This window comes from Vipera berus (assembly GCF_964194415.1).
Source record: "Vipera berus genome assembly, chromosome: 1".
NCBI lineage: Eukaryota > Metazoa > Chordata > Lepidosauria > Squamata > Viperidae > Vipera > Vipera berus.
This window is the reverse complement of record NC_138202.1, coordinates 352,303,547-352,326,345: the sequence shown is the minus strand read 5'-3', so window position 1 is coordinate 352,326,345 and position 22,799 is coordinate 352,303,547. Positions and strand designations below refer to the sequence as shown.

Here is a 22,799-nt window from a genome sequence, read left to right as displayed (position 1 = left end):
GATGGGTCGGACACGACTTCGCAACTAACAACAACAACCACCTTTCTTGCCACAATTGTTAAGTGAATCACTGCAGATGTTAAGTGGTTGTTAGGTGAACCTGGTTTCCCCATTGACTCTGCATGTCAGAAGGGCTGCCAAAGGAGATCACGTGACCTGGGGGACACTGCAACCGTCACAAAGACATGCCAGTTGCCAAGCATCTGAATTTTGAACACGTGATCACAGGGACGCTGCAGTGGCTGTAAGGGTGAAAAACGGTCAGGAGTCACTTTTTCTGGTGCCATTGTAGCTTTGAACAGTCACTAAAAGAACTGCTATAAGTCGAGGACTACCTGTAGTTTGGTTGGGAGGAAAAGGGTCAGGAGAGCCCCTCCTTAGAAGTTCTCAGAGTAAATCCTTAACGATGCAAGTCGTTGCTTTAGTTGGGCAAGATTTCAGCCTGTGGATGAGGAACAATAAAGGAAACTCCTTAGAAGTCACTGTGTGTGTTTTTCTTGGGGAAAAAATTCTATCTTCTAGGTCAGTTAAGTTTCAGGAATCCTCACTGACCAACTGAAACCGGGAAGCCTTTCTTATTTCCTCTCTGCCCAGTATCTCAAAATGATGACTGGCAAGTCTATTTTGGTTTCCTCCTTCGTTCCATGCTCAAAGCACATGGAATGGAATCACATGACTAAAAGGGCTTTAAGGTCCTGGCTCTCAAGCCACATTTTGGCCTTCCTATGCTAATTTTGCTTGATGAGTTAATTACACCCTTCTTCCCTTCATGGGTGGAATTTCACTGCTGTGCAGTTGACAGGTTAGCCAAGGAAGATTTTGATTGCACCGCTAAGAATCTGCTGACAGCCATCGACCTTGAGGCTGACTTGGGAGAAGCAATAGGGACACATGGGGACGAAGGACCTGGCATGCTCAGAGTTTCTCTGCTGCCTGCAACTCGGCTGCTTCATGAGGCCACCACAACAATGCTCGGAGCTCCAATGGGTCCAGGAAAGAGCTGGAGCAGATAATTAAGCGTCTGGCCTTCATCATGAATCAATCACTCATTCAGAGCAAATCAGGCTGATTTAAAATTAATAAGTTCGCATTAGGAGTCACCCTGCAAAAACTAGTGCAACCAAACCAATTTGGATCTCTTAATGAAGCTGTGCCCCCTACGTGCACTAACAGGCACCCGTGTGATCGAAGGAGACTTGCCAAAAAAAACCCACCCCACAATTCCATTCAGCCGAAGGTGGCTTCAGTCTGCAATTTCCACACTCCACACTTTTAGCATCTCATGTAGGGCAAGAGTTATCTTAAGCACAAGTGACTCCTAAGCATATCTCAGGGTCAAACTTTTTCCAATTATAAGGGGCGAGTCCTGACTGTCAAAGCAATTTTCAATTTTCCTACCAATAAGAGCAGTAGAGAACCTCATCAGTTCAAGGGAAATGTTTCTTGATGGGTGATTTTCCTGCTCTAAGCCCACGGTACACACGACAGAACTCACCTGGAGGAAAGGCATGTATACACTTGGAGACAGATGGGTGACCGAAAGAAAGAGAGACACTTAAAAAGAGAAGCCCCTCGACTGCACCTGAAGGTAGGACAAGAAGCAATGGATGGAAACTAATCAAGGAGAGATCCAACCAAGTACTAAGGAGGAATTTCCTGACATTGAGAACAATTAGCCAGTGGAACTACTTGCCTCCAGAAGTTATGGGTGCTCCACTGCTGGAGGTTTTCAAGAAGAGATTGGACAGCTATTGTCTGCAATGGTATAGGGTCTCCTGCTTGAGCAGGGGGTTGGACTAGAAGACCTCCAAGGTTCCTTCCAGCTCTGTTATTCTGATTCATTGTGTTGGTTAAAACTTCTGCATTAGATAAGGGGTCCTTGGTGCTCTCAGAGCTTGGTTGTTTTCCTGCAGGCGTTTCCTTATCCAAACTAGTCCACTGATGATGTTACCTAATTTGGGTAATGAAATGTCTGCAAGAAAACAACCAAGCTCACAGAGCACCAAGGACTCCTCCTTTCAACCCTGAGCTACAAATATTCTCCTTTATTGGTCCCGCACTAAGTGTAGATCAAAGAATTAGAAGGACTGAAGTATGAACTTGCTAACACAAACTTAAGAGGGGTCAGGTGGAAAAGTAAAACATCATTTCTGGGGAACCGGGGAAAAATATTAACAGTGTGTAAAGAGCTTCTTGATATCCTTCTCCGTTGATTTACCTGCCAGTCCCCCTACCTAGGTAACCACAGGCACGTCTGCACAGATAGTTGTTACACAGTACCCAAGCAATTCTTAGGTAATGTCAGAGAAACTAAGCAAAAGCAAATGAGAGCCAATTATAACTGAAAATGATCTATCATACAAATAAGATTTTCGCTATTAAATACAATTTATCCTGTTTAATTAGTATTTTTCTGGACACAATAGTTTGGACTCAAATACCATCTTTTCTCCTTGGAACTTCTAATTATTGCCACAACCCATGCTATTAAGCTGCTCCCCAGGACTCCTCCAGCTTTTGTGCCATTTAAAGCTACAAAGATTTTTAATTATCTCCGCTAAACTGTCAAAGGTACCTTGAAGAATCTGTGGCCTCCCTACCCTGAAGGAAAAAAGGAGAATTTTTAACCATAAATTTATTTATTTTAATGAATGTGGGGAGAAATCCTCCTGGAAATAGCCATTTAAATGCAAATTCTGATATTCCAGAGCTGGCACAGATATTGGGTGTGGCAGCCTGTGTAAGTCAGATAAATTCTGAACCTAGGAATTTTGATAATCCAGTGATAAAGCACCAAACAGGACCTTGCCAATTTATTTATATTTATTTATTAAATTTATATGCAATCCATCTCACTATCCGAAACGATTCTGGGCAGTTTATAATGTAATAAAAATAGAAATGTAAATATAGTTATAAATATTAGAGCAGTTAAATTGCTCGGCTATTGTTAAGCATCGCAGAACACTGAAATTCTAGTCAATTATCCGTTCCCGTGCAAACTTACCCAACATTCCCATTCCAAGCATAAAAGCATCCATAGTATATGGTAATCCGCGAGCTCGTCCTCGTGTCCCTGGTGGAAACATCACTTCTTTAGGTTGTGCTTTCTTACATTCCACCTATTAAGCAGAAACATGTTACAAATGAAATGCAAATAAATTCAGGCAAAATGTCAAAACCTGAACTGGTTAAGATATGCAGGGTGGAGCTGGGAATTATTTTTAGCAGTCTTCTGTAAAGGTGCATTTTAAAAACAGGCCAGAAAGTGATTTCCAAGGAGTAAATAGGCACAAAAGTGGTTTCGGTTTAGACAGGTAGGAAAAAAATATATGATGATAAATTGTACAGCTACGATACAAGCATCAAAATGGGCATTGAAGTTAGATGCGTGGAAGTTGAGGGCCATCTCTTCCTACTGAAATAATGGTATGATTAATGCAGTTTGAGCTGTTCAGGAATATTGGGGTGGGCAGAATAAAACAAATCAAAATGGTAACTGAAAAAAGAGGTATCAGGATCATCATCACCATATTTTTTTTACACACTCTCGTGGATGCCCTTCCTCCAGAACTGGGGCATTTGACCAGAGAACAGAACTCTTACTTTATGGAAGGTCTGTGCAAAAATAGAACAGAAGGCACCTTATGAGAGCAACTGTGATAGCAATGCAGCTGGGTCCTCGACTTACGACCACAATGAAGGCCAAAATTCCCATTGCTAAGCGAGATAGTTAAGGGAGTTTTGCCCCCTTTTACCTTTGTTGTTAAGTGAATTGCTGCAATTGTTAAATTAGTAACACCGTTGTTAAGTGAATCTGACTTCCCCATGGACTTTGCTTCTCAGAAAGTCAAAAAAAGGGGATCACGTGACCCCGGGACACGGCAGCCATCATAAAGCAGCCAAATTTTGATCACGTAACCCTAGGGAAGGCTGTTGTGATTCAGGGTCAGCCTGTGGGTTCGGCAGTTGGGTCGGACGACTCAGAGGAGGAGGAGGAGGGGGGTGTTGAAGAGCTTGCTGAGGGGGTTGGACAGCTTGAAGAGAGCCCTCAGCCAGGCCCCTCTCACCTGGTCACGACGCAGACCCAGCTGTGTGAGCCTGACAGCGTGGATGAAGATGACCCACAGCTGGCCCTGTTCAAGGACGCCCGACACAGGAGGCAGTCAATCAGGAGTAAACAGAGGAAGGCAATGGGGCTCCTCGGAAGGAGGCAGAGAGAAGCCACGCCCTGAACTGTATAAAAGGGGGAATGCGTGGGAGGGCTGGTTTGCTGAAGGCAACCGCTTGAAAAGCTCCTGTTTCTTGGTTCGTGTCTTGTTCTATTTGTTTTTGTATCATTAAATTTGGCAGGCGTAATTCCAGCCTCTTGCCTTCTTGTAAAAGGGGTTGTCCCTGCTTTTTCTGCAGGGCCGGTAGCAGGCTGGTACAGAACAAAGGCTGCAATGGTCGTAAGTCTGAAAAACCATTATAAGTCACTTTTTCCAGTGCCCTTGTAACTTTGAACAGTCACTAAACAAATAGTTGTAAGTCGAGGACTACCTATAGCAGCAGAGGTTGGGATTACCTGTTGAACAGAGATTGTGAAAACATTTGCCAGAATCTTCCTCTCCTTAAAAACATTTTCTCCTTCTTGTTCATTTAGACAATTAGACAAATACCCTTTTTTAAAATTAGAAGTTGAGTGTGGATAAGCAATCAAGACAAAACTGGAGCACAGAAGGAAGAAGAATGCCCCCCCACACACACATACATGACACCAATGAAAATCATTCTGTGTCCTCAAACAAACAATTGGGTCAGCAGGGAATCAATAGTGCCTTCTCATCTCCGTGGAAAGTACTTGACAATAAGGGTGGGGTGGATTTTTATTTGCACACTTCCTAAACACATCATGGGTGTCGCTTAGCCTATAGCAGTGACGGCGAACCTTTTAGAGACCAAGTGCCCAAACTGCAACCCAAAACCCACTTAGGTATCGTCAGGTGCCGGGTGGGCGTGGCCCATTGGGTGGGCGTGGCCCATTGGGTGGGTGTGGCTGCGGTGGTAACGGCAGTCTGGGTGGGACTAAAAAGTTCAGTCAATCAATTCTAACTTTGCGAGATCCTTTTTTCCCCGTGAGAAGTTGAAATTGATTGATTGATTGAACTTTTTTTCTCTTTTTTTTTGCACACGGTGGGGGAGGCCTAAAGTGAAAAGGTTTTATAAAACCCAGCTGAAGGCCTAGGACTGGGGCGACGGCGTGCGTGCCCACAGAGAGGGCTCTGTGTGCCACCTGTGGCACACATGCCATAGGTTCGCCACCACGGGCCTATAGTTCATGTAGCCCGGTGATGGCAGACCTATGATACTTGCATCACAGGTGTCACCAATTATCGTTTTTAGTGACACGTCAGGTTTATAGACCCTCTGGAAGTTGTGCAAAAGGGCCCTGCTCTACCGTGGCCCCTGGAGCCTCCAAAAAGTGCATGAGAACGGGGCACGCTTTCCCACTCATTTTGGAGGGTTGCTACAGAAAAGGGGTCTTCAAATTTGGCAACTTTTAAGACCTGGGGATTTCAACTCCCCAAATTCCGCAGCCAGTCATGTTGGCTGGGGAATTCTGGGAGTTGAAGTCCACAAGTCTTTAAAGTTGCCAAGTTGGGATGACCCGGCTGAGCCCAAGAGGAGGGGTCAAATGCATCATCAGTTGGAGTTGCTATGCTCTCATAACAGACCAGCCCCCCCCGCCCCCGAATTCTATTGACTTATCTAGCAATAATTCGCCTTGAGCATTAATAGATCAAATTCTTGTGTATAAAAGGTAAAGGTAAAGGTTCCCCTGCACATGCGTGCTAGTCGTTTCCGACTCTAGGGGCCAGTGCTCATCTCCATTTCAAAGCCGAAGAGCCAGCGCTTGTCCGAGGACGTCTCCATGGTCATGTGGCCGGCATGACTAGACGCCAAAGGCGCACGGAACGCTGTTACCTTCCCACCGGAGTGGTCCCTATTTTTCTACTTGCATTTTTATGTGCTTTCGAACTGCTAGGTTGGCAGAAGCTGGGACGAGTAACAGGCGCTCACTCTGTTACGCGGCATGAAATAAACTCATAGTGCTTTTGAACCCTCTCCTGGCTCCTGATTTCCTGCGCCTGACAGTCACAAGGCCACACAAGAGCAACTTGGAGCTGCTTCAGATAGGCACTTTTTTTTTGGGGGGGGGGGGAATTACAGTTATGTTAAGTATTTCTTTACTAAAAAAATTAAATAAGTTCATTTATTATTCCTTGTTACGAACTGTTTCTCTTTTGTCCAGAGTGTGTGCGTAACATGCCAGAAATGTCAAGTTGGGCGTTTTCTGAATTTTGGATACACTGAACTCACTACCTGTTCCCAGATTCAAGCAAACTACAAGTTTATTTCATCTTAAAGGGTGAACGTCCAAATAAATGTCACGTTTACAGAAGTCACTTGGCTCACTTCTGGCTTTATGGACGGGGAAGTTTCCCTCTTCAACTTCTCCAGATCTCCTTCTATTTTTTGCTAATTGTAGAGTTCCCAATCTAACATTAGCCTCCCTTCTTATTTCTCAACTTCATGCTCCTCCTCATTCGCTATCTGATTTTTAGCGATCATTCGACCAATGCTGTTATCCGACTTTCTTCCGTTGTGTACAAATCAAGCAAGATATCTAAGAGGACATGTCAGCATTTGCCCACCCCATGGTTTGGCTTTGAGGACAGTTCACAGGAGAAATCAGCCAGTGGAGCCAGAGCGGAAAGGTGCGCGGAGGTGCAAAACTGATAATTGCACCAGACAGAACGCCGTTAAACGACTCTATTTCTAACAGCGCTATCGGTAGCAGAGGATCCATTGTCTTCTAGTAACCAACTGCCCGTTTCTAGGCAACCTGTCAGCGAAAATTTCAGGTTTCTGCAATTTTCATTTAGGTACCGTAAAGGTTAACTGACTGCCAATGGGAGTATTTAAAAACAAAACCACCCACACTCTTTCCCCCCCCCCTTCTCTGGCTAGGAAGCCTCCCGGTGTGTTTTATTTATTCAGCTTGTAATAGTGCATCAAGGAATAGACATCTATTCTGCCAACACAGTTGTCAACTTTCTAGCTTCTCAGAAATGGCTCAGAGTTGGCCAGAACCCTTTTGAGGATCGGCAACGGATACCTCCATCGCCACCGGGCCCATATTTTACTGTGGGGAGAACTAAAGGGAGGTGCTTTTTCAAAAGGCAACTGGACTTTCTGTGTTTTTTTCTCCTGAAGACGTTTCGCTTCTCATCCAAAAAGCATCTTCAGTTCTAAATTGTGCTGTGCTGAATTGTGAGCCATCAGCCCAAGTTCCTCTGATTTCACAAAAATGGGCCCCAAAGCAAAGTCTGAATCTGAAAACGAAAGCCATTATTGCAATCCCTGGTCTTTGGTAAAATCAGAATACAGGTAGTCCTTGACTTATAACCGTTTATTTAGCGACCAGAGGTATAACAGCACTGAAAACAGTAACTTACATCCTAGTCCTCACAGCATCCTCATAGTTACGTGATCCTCTTTTGGATATTTGGCAACCAGCTTGCATTTATGACAGGTTGCAGAGTCTCACGGTCATGTAATCACATGTTGTGACTTTATTTGCCTTTTTTTCTGGCAAAATACACCCCTTGGAGAAGCTAGATTGAAACTTAGGACTATTTGATTTGCTTAATGACCATGTGATTTGCTTTATGACTGTGGCGACTTGCTTTAAAGTTGGACAAAAAGTGACTTGTTAAAATTGAGTCCAGTCCAGTGGTGACTCAACGTATGACTTACAACCAAAATTCCGGGCTCAATTGAAATCGAGGGCTACCTGGCATATTGTCTTTTATTTTATCAACTTTTTGACTCCGTGAAGATCTTATCAATTCCGCTTGGATTTCCCCTTCCCATCTGACTTCCTTCATATATTTGACATAATTTATGTCCCATCCATTCTCTTTAGACCAGGGGTGTCAAACTGCTGGCCCACGGGGCAGTTGCATCATGTGGAGGCCATGCCCCACCTCAGCTCCAGCAATGCAAAAAAGGTCGCGATATGTCGCGACATGTCACGTGACATGGTGAGTTTGACACCCATGCTCTAGATGATTAAATCCATCTCATAGGACTTCTTTCATACCGTCCACTTACATCTGTAATCAATTCCCTTTCACTCATCATCCATTCAGTCTTGATCCTATTTCCCCCCCCCCCCATGTTTTACCATTCACACCTACTGTAAGATCTTCACCCCCAGCTAATTCGATTTATATTTTCATGGCTCCTGACGCACCAATTCTCACTTCCATCTAACAAAGGGGGTGGCAAATTTTCTCATCAAACATAACTTGGTCTAACCCAATCATGAGCAGCCCTTGACTTACGACCACAACCGAGCCCAAAATTTCTATTGCTAAGTGAGACATTTGTCAAGTGAATTTTGCCCCATTTTATGAACTTTCTTGCCACAGTTGTTAAGTGAATCACTGCAATTGTTAAGTTAGTAACAGGGTTGTTAAGTGAATCTGGCTTCACCGCTGACACTTCTGCTTGTCAGAAGGTCACAAAAGGGGATCACATAACCCCAGGATGCTTGCAACAGTCATATATATGAGTCAGTTGCCAAACATCCGAATTTTGATCATGTGACCATGGGGATGCTGCAACGGTCGGAAGATTGAAAAACGGTCATTAGTCACTTTTTTCAGTGCTGTTGTAACTTCAAATGGTCCCTAAATGAACTGTTGTAACTGTTGTAAGTCGAGGACTACCTGTACCAGGCAGTTAGGCACACGTCCATTCAAAAGTCTTGCCTCAAGCAGGATTATTTAATTCATTGCAAGCTAGAATCTTAGAATCTACTTTCCAGGCCAATATACAAGTTTGTTGTATCTCATGCGCTAGGAAATATATGCAATGCAGTGACATAAATCCAAGATCTTATTTCTTTAAAACAAGTTATGATCTGGAAAAGCATACGCATTCCCCACTCCAATGTTTTCATGCCGCGGAGTAATCGCTGACATCTTCCAGGCACTTCTGTTTCCATCACTCTGTCTAATATTAAAAACAAACTAGCCTGCCTAAATTGACAATTAAAGAGAAAATGAAGTTTGGATTAGTGCTGTTAAAAACAATAAACGGAACAATTAGCTTTCCAAGCCACAAAAATGAGCTACTGCTGGTATCTGACAGACAAGCTTAATTTATGATGTTCACAGCACAGAAGGACCATACAATGGGAATCCCAGAAAGCTAATAAGTAGGTTTAATTTTAAAAAAAGAGAGAGAGAGAGATTGAAATAATAACAACAACATGCTGGGGAAAACCATCTCTCTCTGCTCCCAAGAAAAAGCTCTAAATGTCATCATTTCCTACAAATATTCATAAAGAGGACACCAACTGCCCATTAACAAATAAAATGTGTGGTTCCCCCCCCCTCCTGGGGGCTGTCCTACCTCTCAGATTTGGCTGCCAGCAGAGGGCAAAATCAGGTGTCCTTTCAACACCCAGCAAGACTGAGAATGGACAGATGACATTTAAGAATGGGCATGATGGAATATCTGGTTTCACCTTTTTGGATAAAAGGTAAACGTTTTCCCTGTCCAGTTGTGTCCGACTCTAGAAGGCGGTGGTCATCTCTGTTTTGTAGCCAAAGGAGCCAACATTGTCCAAAGAGAGTTTCCATGGTCAAGTGGCGAGCGTGACTATACACCGAGGTGCACAGGATGCTGTTACCTTTCCACTGAAGTGGTACCTATTTATCTACTTGCATTTGCCTGCTTTCGAACTGCTAGGTGGGCAGGAGCTGTAGCAAGGAACGGGTGCTCGCCCTGTCGCATGGAGCTCGTGTCTTGAATCTGAACTGTCAGCTCTCTAGCTCAGGGCTTTTTAACCTTTTCACCGATTGTATCACTTTTAGAATATGAGTACCACCACTCGCCTAGCAAAGGTGTCAAAAACTTGATGAACCCCCCCCCAAAAAAAACAACCAAAACAAAACCAGCAAAAAAACACTAACCCCTTTAATATCCTCTTCTCTCACCCCCTTTAATATCCTCTCGTCTCACCCCTTTATTATCCTCTCTTCTTTCACCCCCCCTTTATATCCCCTCTTCTCTCCCCCTGAGCAGGACCCAGGCAACGCTGAATCTCTGCCTGAAGACTGTGTGAGGCCGCCTGACACCCCCAATCAGCTGGAGCTGCATGCACTGATCCTGGGCTCTCAGTAGGACCCAGGCAGGCAACGCCTCGCGCAGCTCCAGCTGAATCTCTGCCTGAAGACTGGGTGAGGCCGCCTGCCACCGCCAATCAGCTGCAGCTGTGCGCGCTTATCCTGGGCTCTCAGCAGGACCCAGGCAATGGGTTGTGTAGCAAGACTGCGTGAGGCTGCTTGCCACCCCCAAGGCCACCGCCAATCAGCTGGAGCTGTGTGCTTTGATCCTGAGTGCTCAGTAGGACCCAGGCAATGTGCAGTTCCAGCTGACTTTCTCACAAGCCTGTGTGGCGCTGCTGCCGCTTCACACTTTTTTTTTTTACAGTGCTGTTCAACCCGTCATACGAGTACCACCTGCCAGGTGCCAACATGCCACTAGTGGTACGCGTACCACCGGTTGAAAAACCCTGCTCTAGCTGATAAGCTCAGCATCTTTAACTGCTGAGCCAGGTGTCCAAGAATTTCTAATAATTTATGGGTGCACATCATTCCACATCTGTTTTAATCTAGTGGGAATTGAGGCCTGGAGCAGGCTGAAAATCCTACAGTATTTGTAACTCAGGGTTGAACTGTGGGGGTCCTCGGTGTTCTCCAAGCTTGCTGCTTTCTTGCAGATGTTTGATTACCAAACTAGGCAACAGCATCGGTGCTAGTGCAGGGGTCCCCAACCCCCGGTCCATGGACTGGCACTGGTCCATGGCATGCCAGAAACTGGGCTGAGCACAGCCCCATCCACAGGATGCAGGCAATGCACGAAACCACGCCCCTTCTGGTCCACAGGACTGGTCCCTGATGCCCCAAAGGTTGGGGGCCGTTGTGCTGGTGTGTGTGTGTGTGGGGGGGGGGATTTGCTCTTGTTTATAGTCTAGTGCAGACATGTCAAACACAAGGCCCGGGGGCCGGATGCGGCCCGCGAAGTGGTTTCATGTGGCCCGCGAAACCATCTTGGAAACAGTGAGGGAATGGCCCCCACTGCCTTGGCCCTGGCCCAGAGACCCTCCTTCTGCCAGAGACCCTCAGATCTGTCCCACTCCTGCCCAGGCCCCCTTGATGCGAACGATGTAGAGCTGGCCACGCCCACCCAGTAGGCCATACGCACTCTAGCCACGCCCACCCAGTAGGCCATACGCACTCTAGCCATGCCCACCCAGTAGGCCACGCCCACCCAGGCCACGCCCACCCGCCCCCCTGAGGGCAACCGCAATGCTGATGCGGCCCTCAATGAAATTGAGTTTGACACCCCTGGTCTAGTGGCTTGCCCTGTCAGGGTTAGGGGGAAGTGTTTTTGGTGGCTTCTTGATTAGGCTGTTGTTTACTGTTTGTTTGTCTGAGTTGGTAGTTGCTTGATTGGGGTATTGTTTACTACTCGTTTACTGCTCATTTGCTGGTTTTTATATTATATTTATATTTATTAAATTTTTATACCGCCCTTCTCCCGAAGGACTCAGGGCGGTGTACAGGGCAATAAACATTAAAAAACAAAGTACAAAAGTTAAAAACAATTAAATGATTTATGCCCAATCTATACAATAGTTAAAACCATATTAAAACCCAACCCCAAACCCATCAGACCAGGCCGGCTTGCTGGTGACCCCCTCTGGCCCACAGCTGGCGAGCACCTTCTCAGTCAGTCATCTGGCAAAAGCCAATTGAACGAAGCAACACCTTTTCCTTTCTCCGTCTCCCTGCCCAAGGGAGAGTGAAGGACATGGAAATGGAAACAAGGAGGTGGGATGGATCTTACAAACCAGACTTCTGGTTTCCAGTGATAATGGTCTTTTGGTCTTGTCAGGATGTGATCAGGGAATCTTCAAGCACAGATAGCTTGATCTGGGTTGAATGTAGTTTGGGCTGTTACTCAACGGAACGTTGATCATTAAAGGGTTCCTGTGAAACTCACTCTCAAATGTGAATCGAAAATAGGCCAGTAAATTCTGATCAGCGCTCAATTACTACCACTAATCCACTGTCAAAGGCAAAACGTACTTTTGCACTGGGCACGAATGCCAAACTTGTGGGCATTTCGTTTCACTGGCAGGGGGCTGCACCATATACAATTTGAAGTTCCCTTAGCACCTAGAACTTTTTCTGCTTTAACTTTTTCTTCATTAGGCAGCCAAAAAGGTAGCTGAAGTGTTACACTTTCATTTAAAGTTGGGGAACAGAACATCAGGTCATATTGGACTATCATACTGTAACCAACAGCTAAATTTACAGTGAACCCTGAAAGAAGAGCAAGCAAAGAAGGGGAAGCGCCTTGAGTGGCTAGAATTACAACCCCTCCCCTTTTTTAGATTTACTGTATGTATGTATGTATGTATGTATGTATGTATGTATGTGTGTGTGTGTGTGTGTGTGTGTATATATATATATATATATATATATATATATATATATATATATATATATATATATATATATATATATATATATATATATATATATATATATATGTGTGTGTGTGTGTGTGTGTGTGTGTGTGTGTGTGTGTGTGTGTGTGTAAATTACTGATGAAGACTAAAGAGTCAGAAATGCATCTTAGTCTCCCTTAATTCTTTGTTAGTAATTTACACAAATATATGAACTGTCCGGTGTGACTACAGCCTGTTCGATGGCCTTTGAGATAAGGCTGAAAACAGGAAATAAAGATTTGCCCCATGTTTGGGGCCTAGCAAGGTAATCTAAATAGTTAACATTTGACTCACTCTCTCTCTCTCTCTCTCTCTCTCTCTCTCTCTCTCTCTCTCTCTCTCTCTCTCTATATATATATATATATATATATATATATATATATATATATATATATATATATATATATTCCCCCTTATTGTGCCTTGAAAATGTCCTGTTGTTGTTGTTAGCTGACCCATCGCGACCCCATGGACAACGTTCCTCCAGGCCTTCCTGTCCTCTACCATCTTCTGGAGTCCATTTAAGCTCACGCCTACTGCTTCAGTGACTCCATCCAGCCACCTCATTCTCTGTCGTCCCCTTCTTCTCTTGCCCTCAACCTTTCAATTTCGGCAAGCCGAAAGCCGAATGTCCTGTAAGGTCAGTTAATTATTGAGGGGGGGGAGGTTGTGGTTAAGATAACTTGGTGCCCTCTAGAGCAGGGATTTCCAACCTTGACAACTTCAACTCCCAGAATTCCCCATCCAGCAATCAGCTCCAATTAAGGGCTGCCTAATAGATCAGCGAGAATTCAGTTTGGTGGAATCTCCCTCTTGGTGAGATTCTGGGTCAGGTTGGCTATAATCTCCACCATAAGATCAGAAGGTTGGCAGTTTGGCGGGTTGAATCCTAAGTGCCGCGTAACAGAGTGAGTGCCTGTTACTTGTCCCAGCTTCTGCCAACCTAGCAGTTCGAAAGCACGTAAAAATGCAAGTAGAAAAATAGGGACCACTACGGTGGGAAGGTAACAGCGTTCTGTGCGCCTTTGGTGTCTAGTCATGCCGGCCACATGACGTCCTCGGACAAACGCTGGCTCTTCGGCTTTGAAACGGAGATGAGCACCGGTCCCTAGAGTCGGAAACGACTAGCACGCATGTGCGGGGGAACCTTTACCTTTAATAGATCAGCGAGAATTCAGTTTGGTGGAATCTCCCTCTTGGTGAGATTCTGGGTCAGGTTGGCTATAATCTCCACCGTAAGACTATAAATTACTGTCATGGACATGGGTTCCCAGAAGTCTTCATCACAGAAGTGGGATCCACTTAGGAGGAATTAGCTCACTGATGGAGCACCTACGTCAAGTGTGCAAATTCTGGCTTCTACACCAGTTTGCAGGAAAACCAAAGAGAGAGGAAGAGACAGGGCAGCCAAAAGGGGTGGGCTTCTCTTCAGGACTGGACTGCTCTCCCATCATCCTCAGCCAACAAACAGATCTGGCCATTGGCTGGAGGTGATGGGGAAAAAAAACATTAAATATGTATCTAGAGATCATTGGGAGAGAATGTATTCTGGATCACTAGCTTATAACTGGGGTTTTCTCTATTATCCGGCCTGCCTAAAGGAAAAGCCTCATCCCAGGAGATCCAGGTAATCTGATCCCATCAGCCTTTTGTAAGGCATTGAAGGCCTGACTGTCTCCCCCAAACTTTTGGGCCGGAAGGTGAAGTGAGGCCCGTTCGCTGATTAGTTTCCTCATCTTATGGCATTGTATTGACTGTTACAACGGCATTGAAAAAAAGTGACTTATAACCGTTTTTCACACTTACGACCATCGCAACATCCCAATGGTCACGTGACTAAAATTCAGACGCTTGGCAACTGGCATGTATTCATGACGGTTGCAGTGTCCCGGGCTCATCTGATTGCCTTTTGTGACCTTCTGACAAGCAAAGTCAATGGGGAAGCCAGATTCACCCAACCGCTGTGTTACTAACTTAACAACCGTGGTGATTCACTTAACAACTGGGGCAAGAAAGGTTGTAAGATGGGGCCAAATGTACTTAACAAATGCCTCACTTGGCAACAGAAATTTTGAGCTCAGTTGTGGTATTAAGTCAAGGACTCCCTGTAATCCTATGATTACAACACTTTTTAGCCCTTGCACGCATGATTATTTCGTTATTTCTGCCCACGATTGCCCAGGCCTGCGCGAAAGTATGGGGAGATGGATGCCTTTATAAATAGCATAAGTAAACAAACAAACAAGGCTTCACTATTCTTTTTAAAGGATTCCATTTTGTGCCATGCCTCAGCAACTGAGTAAGTGACCTTGCTGGAAGGAATAGAAAATGACAGTGGGTGGGCTGGGAATGAGCTAATCAAAATGAAACTTTTAAGAATTTGCAAAAGTCCAATCTGCTTCTATGCTATTGTACGGAGCAATTTCACAGAGTACAGGGGGGAAAAACACACACCAAAAAGCCCAGTCTTTCCTTTCACTACACACAACATGTGCAGTTTCTATTTCTGAAACACCTCCGTGTCGCAGGAAGGTTATTTTAGGGTGCCTGTTGTGCTTTCTTTTTATGCCTGGTGGGAATAATTTTGCTCCAACACAAATAATGGGCTTCGCTGATTAAGTCCTTTGCTGGCATTTGCTTGCCACTTGTTTAATACGCCATTTGACATTCTTGGGTTATAAATGGCAAGCAAAGTGGAGCGGAGCCAGTAAAATTAGCTCCCCGGCCAGCCTGAGGCTAGAAATAGATTCACCCACACGGTGGCTGAGTCTCCCCCCCAAGCTCTCTTGCACTTTAGGGAGCTGTAAATATCTAGGAAATGTGGTGAAATTTCATAATTATGAGCTTTTGTTTAGAAGACCAACAAGGGAAGAGTTCACCAAAGGATGGAGTTTTAGCAGCTCAGTTATTTTCTAGTCGCCTCTGCAAATGGGGATGTGTAGAGTCTCCAGCCAGCTGTGTCTCTCTTCCCACACACCGAGCTGAGGCTTCCCTTATCAGATGAGTAATTAATCCACAGGCACTTTCCAATGACAGGGAAAAATCATCCAACATCCACCCCAACATCTGGATGACGGGCCCTGACTTCTCCTAGGTAGGTAGTGGAGATGATTCTTCCATTTGTCTGAAATGGTATATACTTGAGCAGAAGGTTGGATTGGACTAGAAGACCTTCAAGGTCCCTCCCAAATCAGTTATTCTCCTATCTCCACCTTCCTTGTCAGAGATCCAGTTTGGTGTAGCAGCTAAAGCACCAGGATAGAAATCGGGAGACTGTGAGTTCTAGTCCACCCTAAGGCATGAAAGCCAGCTAGGTGACTTTGGGCCAAACACCAGATGGTGAGTTCTAGTACTGCCTTAGCTATGAAAGCCAGCTGGGTGACTTTGGGATGGTCCCTTTCACTCAGCCCAACTCACCTGGCAGGTTAAATAGGAGGAGGAAGAAGCATTAGATATGTTCACTACTTTGAGTTGTTTATAAAAAATAACCGAGGCGGGATATAAATTAAATATAGAAATGAATAAATTTCTGCTGAATATCAAATGTGAGAATCACGTTCATGGAAGAATTGCCATGTTCACTGGAGAGTGAAAAAACACATACAGGTAGTCCTCGACTTATGACCACAACTGAGCCCAAAATTTCTGCTGTGAAGTGAGGCAGTTGTTAAGTGAATCTTGCCCCACTTTATGACATTTCTTGCCATATTTGTTAGGTGAATTCCCGCAGTTATTAAGTTAGTAACAGGGTGTCTGTTTGTAGCACATCGGCGTCTTCATTTTCTATTAAAAGGTAAAGGTTTCTCGGTCCAGTCCTGTCTGATTCTAGGATGCGATGCTCATCTCCGTTTTTCGGCCGAGGGAGCCAGCATTATCTGAAGACATTTCTGTGGTCATGTGGCCAGCGTGACTATACCCCGAGGCGCATGGAATGCTGTTACCTTCCCAACAAAGGGCTACCTATTTATCTACTCGCATTTGCATGCTTTCGAGCTACTAGGTGAGCAGGAGCTGAGGCATGGAACAGGAGCTCACCCCGTCGCATGGCACTTGGGTCTTGAACCTGGGCTGTCAGCTTTCCCTATTTTATAGTCGCTCCAGTTCTCGCTTGCAAGCAAATGGTATTTCTTTGCAGACCTTACAATATATCATTGTTGCTATTTTATCATGCCATTGCTTGTAGTCCGTCTGCATGATCTTCTTGCAGCAGCTAACCGGGTGGTCTACTGTTTCTTCAGCTTCTTTGCAGAGACGGTATTTACTGCCTATTGCTGTCTTCTTGATTCTGGCTTTGTATGCATGCTTTTAAAGCTTGATCTTCTGCAGCTAGAATTAGCCCTTAATTTGTTACTTTCTTTAACTTTCCTGCTTTTAATCATTACAGATCTTCTTGTTCTCTGCTTTGCCTGCTCTCTCTCTCTCTCTTTTTTTTAACATGGCATTGGCCATGTAATAATTTGCCTTGCCATGTCTCTTTGCTATACCTCATTTAGTCTTTCTTATAGGCCAGTTTGGTCTCTTCTTTGGTATTTGGTAAGCCTTCCAGTGTGTACTAGCTTCAGTGCATCTTCTTCACTGTCCTCCAGATACAGGTGATCCTAAACTTAAGACTGGTTGCTGAGTGATCAAAGTTATGACAGGCCTCCTCCAGGCTACTTACAACCCAGATTTGAAGCTCTGACAGCTAAGCCCCACCCCTGTAGTTATATGACTACATTTTGGGTTATTTGTAGTGTCCCAGGATCATGCGACTGCAATTTACAATGTATTTATTTATTTTGCCAGAAACCGGTGTTTAGTTCCAGTTTCTGGCAAAACTGCCTATTGTGGATGAGGGTTTCGCTTAATGATGTCGTTTTATCTGCCGAGGAATTTAGTCTGCCGAGGAATTTAGTCAACATCTGTCGGACAAAATCGCTCGGATTCGGACCGGTTTGGACTCCGACTGGGCAGTATCGGACGATCAGGACACGAGCGGTCTTGTCAATGTCACCTGGGAGGAGTTCGATCCTGTGACTCCGGAGGAAGTGGACAGGATCATGGGGAGGCTGAGCTCCACCACATGTTTATTGGACCCGTGCCCTTCCTGGCTGGTTTATGCAGCCCGGGAGGGGACACGAGGCTGGTTCCAGGCGGTTATATCTGCTTCTCTGAATGAGGGTAGTTTTCCCGCCGCCTTGAAAGAGGCGGTGGTGAGACCTCTCCTCAAGAAGCCTGCCTTGGACCCGGCTGTTTTGAATAACTTTCGTTCGGTCTCCAACCTTCGCTTTCTTGCGAAGGTTGTTGAGAGTGTGGTGGCGCATCAGCTCCCTCTGGTCCTGGATGAAACGGATTATCTAGACCCGTACCAATCGGGCTTCAGACCCGGGTACAGCACGGAGACGGCATTGGTCGCGCTGGTGAATGATCTCTGGAGGGCTCGGGACAGAGGATACTCCTCTGTTCTAGTCCTATTAGACCTCTCAGCGGCTTTCGATACCATCGACCATGGTATCTTGCTGCGGCGTCTCAGGGGATTGGGAGTGGGAGGCACGGTTTTTCAGTGGTTCTCCTCCTATCTCCTGGGACGCTCGCAGTCGGTGTTGGCAGGAGGGCAGAGGTCGACCGCGAGGCCTCTCACTTGTGGAGTCCCTCAGGGGTCGGTCCTCTCGCCCCTTCTGTTCAACATCTACATGAAACCGCTGGGTGAGATCATTCGTGGTTTTGGAGTTGGGTATCATCAGTATGCTGATGATACCCAACTTTTCATTTCGACCCCAAACCACCCCAGTGATGCCCTCGACGTGATGTCCCGGTGCCTGGAGGCGGTCCGGGTCTGGATGGGGAGGAACAGGCTTCGTCTCAACCCTGACAAGACGGAGTGGCTGTGCGTACCGGCATCTCGGGATATTCAGGATATCCCACCCCTCATTATGGGGGGTGAGTCTTTACCTCCTGTAGATAGGGCTCGCAACTTGGGAGTCCTCCTAGACTCACAACTCTCCTTAGAAGATCATATTGTAGCTGTGACTAGGGGGGCGTTCGCCCAGGTTCGCCTGGTGCGCCAGTTGCGGCCCTATCTAGACCGGGATGCCTTGCGCACGGTCACTCATGCGCTCGTGACCTCTCGTCTTGATTACTGCAACGCTCTCTACATGGGGCTACCCTTGAAGACCACTCGGAGGCTCCAACTGGTACAGAATGCAGCCGCGAGAGTTGTATTGGGAGTCTCCCGATACTCCCGTGTTACACCTCTGCTCCGCGAGCTGCATTGGTTATCAGTTGTCTTCCGGGTGAGGTTCAAGGTGTTGGTAATGACCTACAAAGCCCTCCATGGCATGGGTCCAGAATACCTTGGGGAGCACCTGCAGCCGGCGTCAACTTCCCTCCGCCCAGTACGCTCCCACAGAGAGGGCCTCCTCAGGGTGCCGCCGGTCAAAGAATGCCGACTGGTGGCCCCCAGGGGGAGAGCGTTCTCTGTGGGTGCACCGGATTTATGGAACCATCTTCCGGTTGAGCTCCGGATGGCGCCCGATCTCCGCTCCTTCCGGCGCGACCTTAAAACCTATCTCTTTAAACAAGCTGGCCTGGCCTGATGGGACGGGGTGGGATTTTTATTAACGACTTCAATTTTAAATTTGTATTATCTCTGGGCATTGTTTAATTATGTTTTAATAATCTAATTTTAACTTTTGTATCTAATTTTTATGTATTGCCCTGTTCACCGCCCTGAGTCTCTTGAGAGAAGGGCGGTATATAAATTAAATAAATAAATAAATAAATAAATAAATAAATTTATTTTACAACTACTGTTTTTGCTTAATGATGGCTGCAAAAAAGATGGTTAAAATCAGATGTGGTCACAAGGTGAGCTGCTTAATGACTTGCAATCCTAATTCCAGACTGAAATACAGTTGCAAATTGAGGGCTACTTGTATTCTTCCAACGCCCTTTTTTTTCTTCTCCGACGGTCTGGTATCCTTGCAATGTTCCATGTCCACCTATGCTCCAGAGTCTGTCAATGTTGCTGCGGTTATGAAGAGCGTGATTCACTGTTATTATTTTTCTGGTCTTCTTATTCAGAGCTTTTAGTTCTGCTTGAGTCTACTCCACTATTCCAGCTGTGAATCTAATGACTGGAATTGCTCAGGTGTTAATTGCCTTGAAATTATTTCCTTCATTGAGTTTGGACCTTAAGATCTTCTTTCACTCTTCTTATGTATTCACTTCTAACCTTCTTCACTTAACAGTCAGCTGGAAGGATGCCCATTTGTAGTGATAGTCTTCATCCAGACTTTTGATGTTATTTCCATAGGGCTTCTTGATTCCTTCAGTTTTCACTATTTGCCCCCTGTTGATGGTAAGGATGGCAAGAGTTGTCCATTCCAAACTCCATTACAATATCTTGGTTCTATATTCGGACAATGTTTAGCAACTGGACAATTCTATTTCAGATGGTGTTTTCTCATACAACTTCAGTTCATTCATATAACAGAGGTGGGATAAGGGGTCCCTGGTGCTCTTTGGGCTTGGTTGTTTTCTTGCAGATGTTTCATTACTAGGTAACATCAACAGCACTGATTATCTAGTTTGGGTAATGAAACATCTGCAAGAAAACCACCAAGCTCAGAGAACACCAAGGACCCCTCATTTCAACCCTGAGCTGCAAATATTCTCCTTTAGAGATAGGATGGCCTGGCAGATGTTTTTGATGTTTGATAGTCATGGCCTGTCTTGTTCAATATTCTTGACAAACAGTAGTGAAGACAGTCTCCTTAAAAGATTCCTGTCTTGATATTAACCTCTCCTAGTTTATCACCATTTAACAGCAAGGGTGTCTTCCATTGTGCCACTGATCTTTGCACAAAGCTTCTTGTTTCTCCTGATTCCTTTTATTTGTCCTTTTGTTTATTTTTTTAATAATGCCTTCTTGTAATCAATCCAATCTACGTTTAAGTTGGTTTCCTTTCTGCTCAGGTGGGAAGAGTTTATTTTCAGCTAGATGCTAACCACACCAGTTAGCAATTTGAAAGTTGTAGATAAGGAATTAATTGGCCTGTAATTGCCTGATGCTTCCCTTTTTGTTGGATTTTTCATTATCAGGTAGGCTTTTCCAGATGTTGACCGATCTTCAATTTCATCTCCCTACATTATTTTGTTTAATTACTTGGCGGTGAAATGATCTTACTTGTTCCTAGCTGATATTTCATGATCAGTTATTCTTTGGTCTTCTTGTTCTTCAACTTCTTTCGTCTATTCTACCTTGCTTGCCTCCGATCTTAGCACGCTGATCTTATTTTCCAGACTGATCTTCCATTTTGGTGATGTACTGCTTGCCTTGTTTACTGGTTTTCCATCCAAGATCTTCACATTGTAACTGCAACCATGCTGTATATCAATTGGTTTGTTTCTTGCAGTGAGCTGGTGCTTATGTTTGATATTACAATTCTGACATCTTTTAATACTTGTGCTAGCTGTTTCTTTGGAACAAGCTTCAATAAAGGCAACCTTATTCTTTTGTTTTTTCTGCTGTTCTAGATGCTCAGTTATTCTTGATTGAGGTTCATCTTGTTTTTCAGTTAGTGGCCTTTTGTTCTTTCTGAGGAGAAGGTAGAGTAGATGGTGCCTGGTTGGGAGTGAAAACAGTTCAAAGCACCTAAAGGCAGGACAAGAAGCAGTGGATGGAAACTAATCAAGAAGAGAAAAAACCTGGAACTAAGGAGAAATTTCCTGATATCTAGAACAATTAACCAGTGGAACAACCTGCCTCCAGAAGCTGTGAACGTTCCAACACTGGAAGTTTTTAAAAAGAGACTGGACAACCATTTGTCTGAAATGGTAAGAGTTTCCTGCCTGAGCAGGGGGTTGGACTAGAAGACCTCCAATGTCCCTTCCAACTCTGTTATTCTGTATTGTGATGCTGGCTTCTTCTACTTTCGACCCCTTTGATTTGTCTCTTCTGGCAGGGTTTTAATTTCTTTGCTCTGAACAATTTTTCCAATTCTCCTTCTGTGAATACTTCATTTCATATTACAAAGTGATGTTGCTCTGCTACCCTCTGATCACTTATTTCTAATTGTGGAAGTTTTTCTTTCAAGAACTGGTGCATTTTTTTTCCAAATACCTTCTTCTCTTTAGACTTAATTTATAATAACAAATTGTTATTTGTTTTCAGTCTTTATATATTTGTGATGGGCAAGCAACTTTTCTTCCAGTAGTCCTGTGGCTTCTGGGCCTGCTTGTTCAGCCAACAGTTTTGAGTCCTATAGCCCTCTTGTCACCAGATTGCCAGGGACTTGTTGACCTGGAAGACGACCAAGCCAGTGTAAGTTTTTATAAGTTATGTCTTGTTTATGGGAGAGACGCCCTTTCTCTGGTTCCTCTGATAACACCTGTCCAGCATGGTTGAACCTTTGACATAACTTCCTCAGAGCAGACACAAGCTCTACAAACACATCAAAATAGTGTCTCACTGGGGATAATAACAATAAATTATTGTGATTGTTTGCATAGTTAGCCAGATTTTTAGGCTGGATTTGGAATTTTTAGCCACCTATCTAGTGTTTCCCAAGGATCTGGGATAGTTAAGATGTTCAATGCTGTTAAAAGATATTATTGTGGGATGTAAGCTGTTTTAAGTAAAGCTGCCTTTTGCCATTGACTCAGAGTGATTTATTGTTAGAATGCAGTGTTGCTGGTTAACTCTGCTCACTGCCAGGAGTTCGATCCTGGCCGACTTAAGCTTGACTCAGTCTTCCATCCTTCCAAGGTCGGTAAAATGAAGACCCAGATTGTTGGGGGCAATATGCTGACTTTGTAAACCATTTAGAGAGGGCTGTAAAGCACTATGTATATGTCTAGGAGGTGCTATTGCTATTATTATCAATAGACCCCTTTCCTAGCCATCTAACTCTGCAGTTCAGTTATTTCCACCAAAGTTAAAGGAACTCATGCATCTGGATCACCCCTGTTCCAACCACAATTTTGAAGGGCGGCCCTAATACCTCCATCTGGAGATTGAAACAGATTTCTCGTTTTCATTTCAGATGCATACAGTATTGTGCCGAAAGGAACAATATGAAGGATATTACTTCAGAGCTCAGTGAAATATTAGCAAGTCAAATATTGAATTGGCTTATGGCATATGCTAAGGAGACTTTTGATCTTATCCAGCTTAAAAGAA

The 22,799-nt window shown here is 44.7% G+C and overlaps 1 protein-coding gene across 7 annotated transcripts in view; it reads right to left on the bottom strand.

The window, feature by feature from the left end:
• The window catches only part of MSI2 (musashi RNA binding protein 2), a 586,946-nt gene that overhangs the window by 89,745 nt on the left and 474,402 nt on the right, over nt 1–22,799 (bottom strand). For all 7 annotated transcript variants that reach the window (XM_081346592.1, XM_081346594.1, XM_081346595.1 and 4 more), the window contains exon 9: nt 3,008–3,122. In XM_081346592.1, coding sequence (XP_081202718.1) covers nt 3,008–3,122 — 115 coding nt within the window. The remainder of the gene's footprint in view (nt 1–3,007; nt 3,123–22,799) is intronic.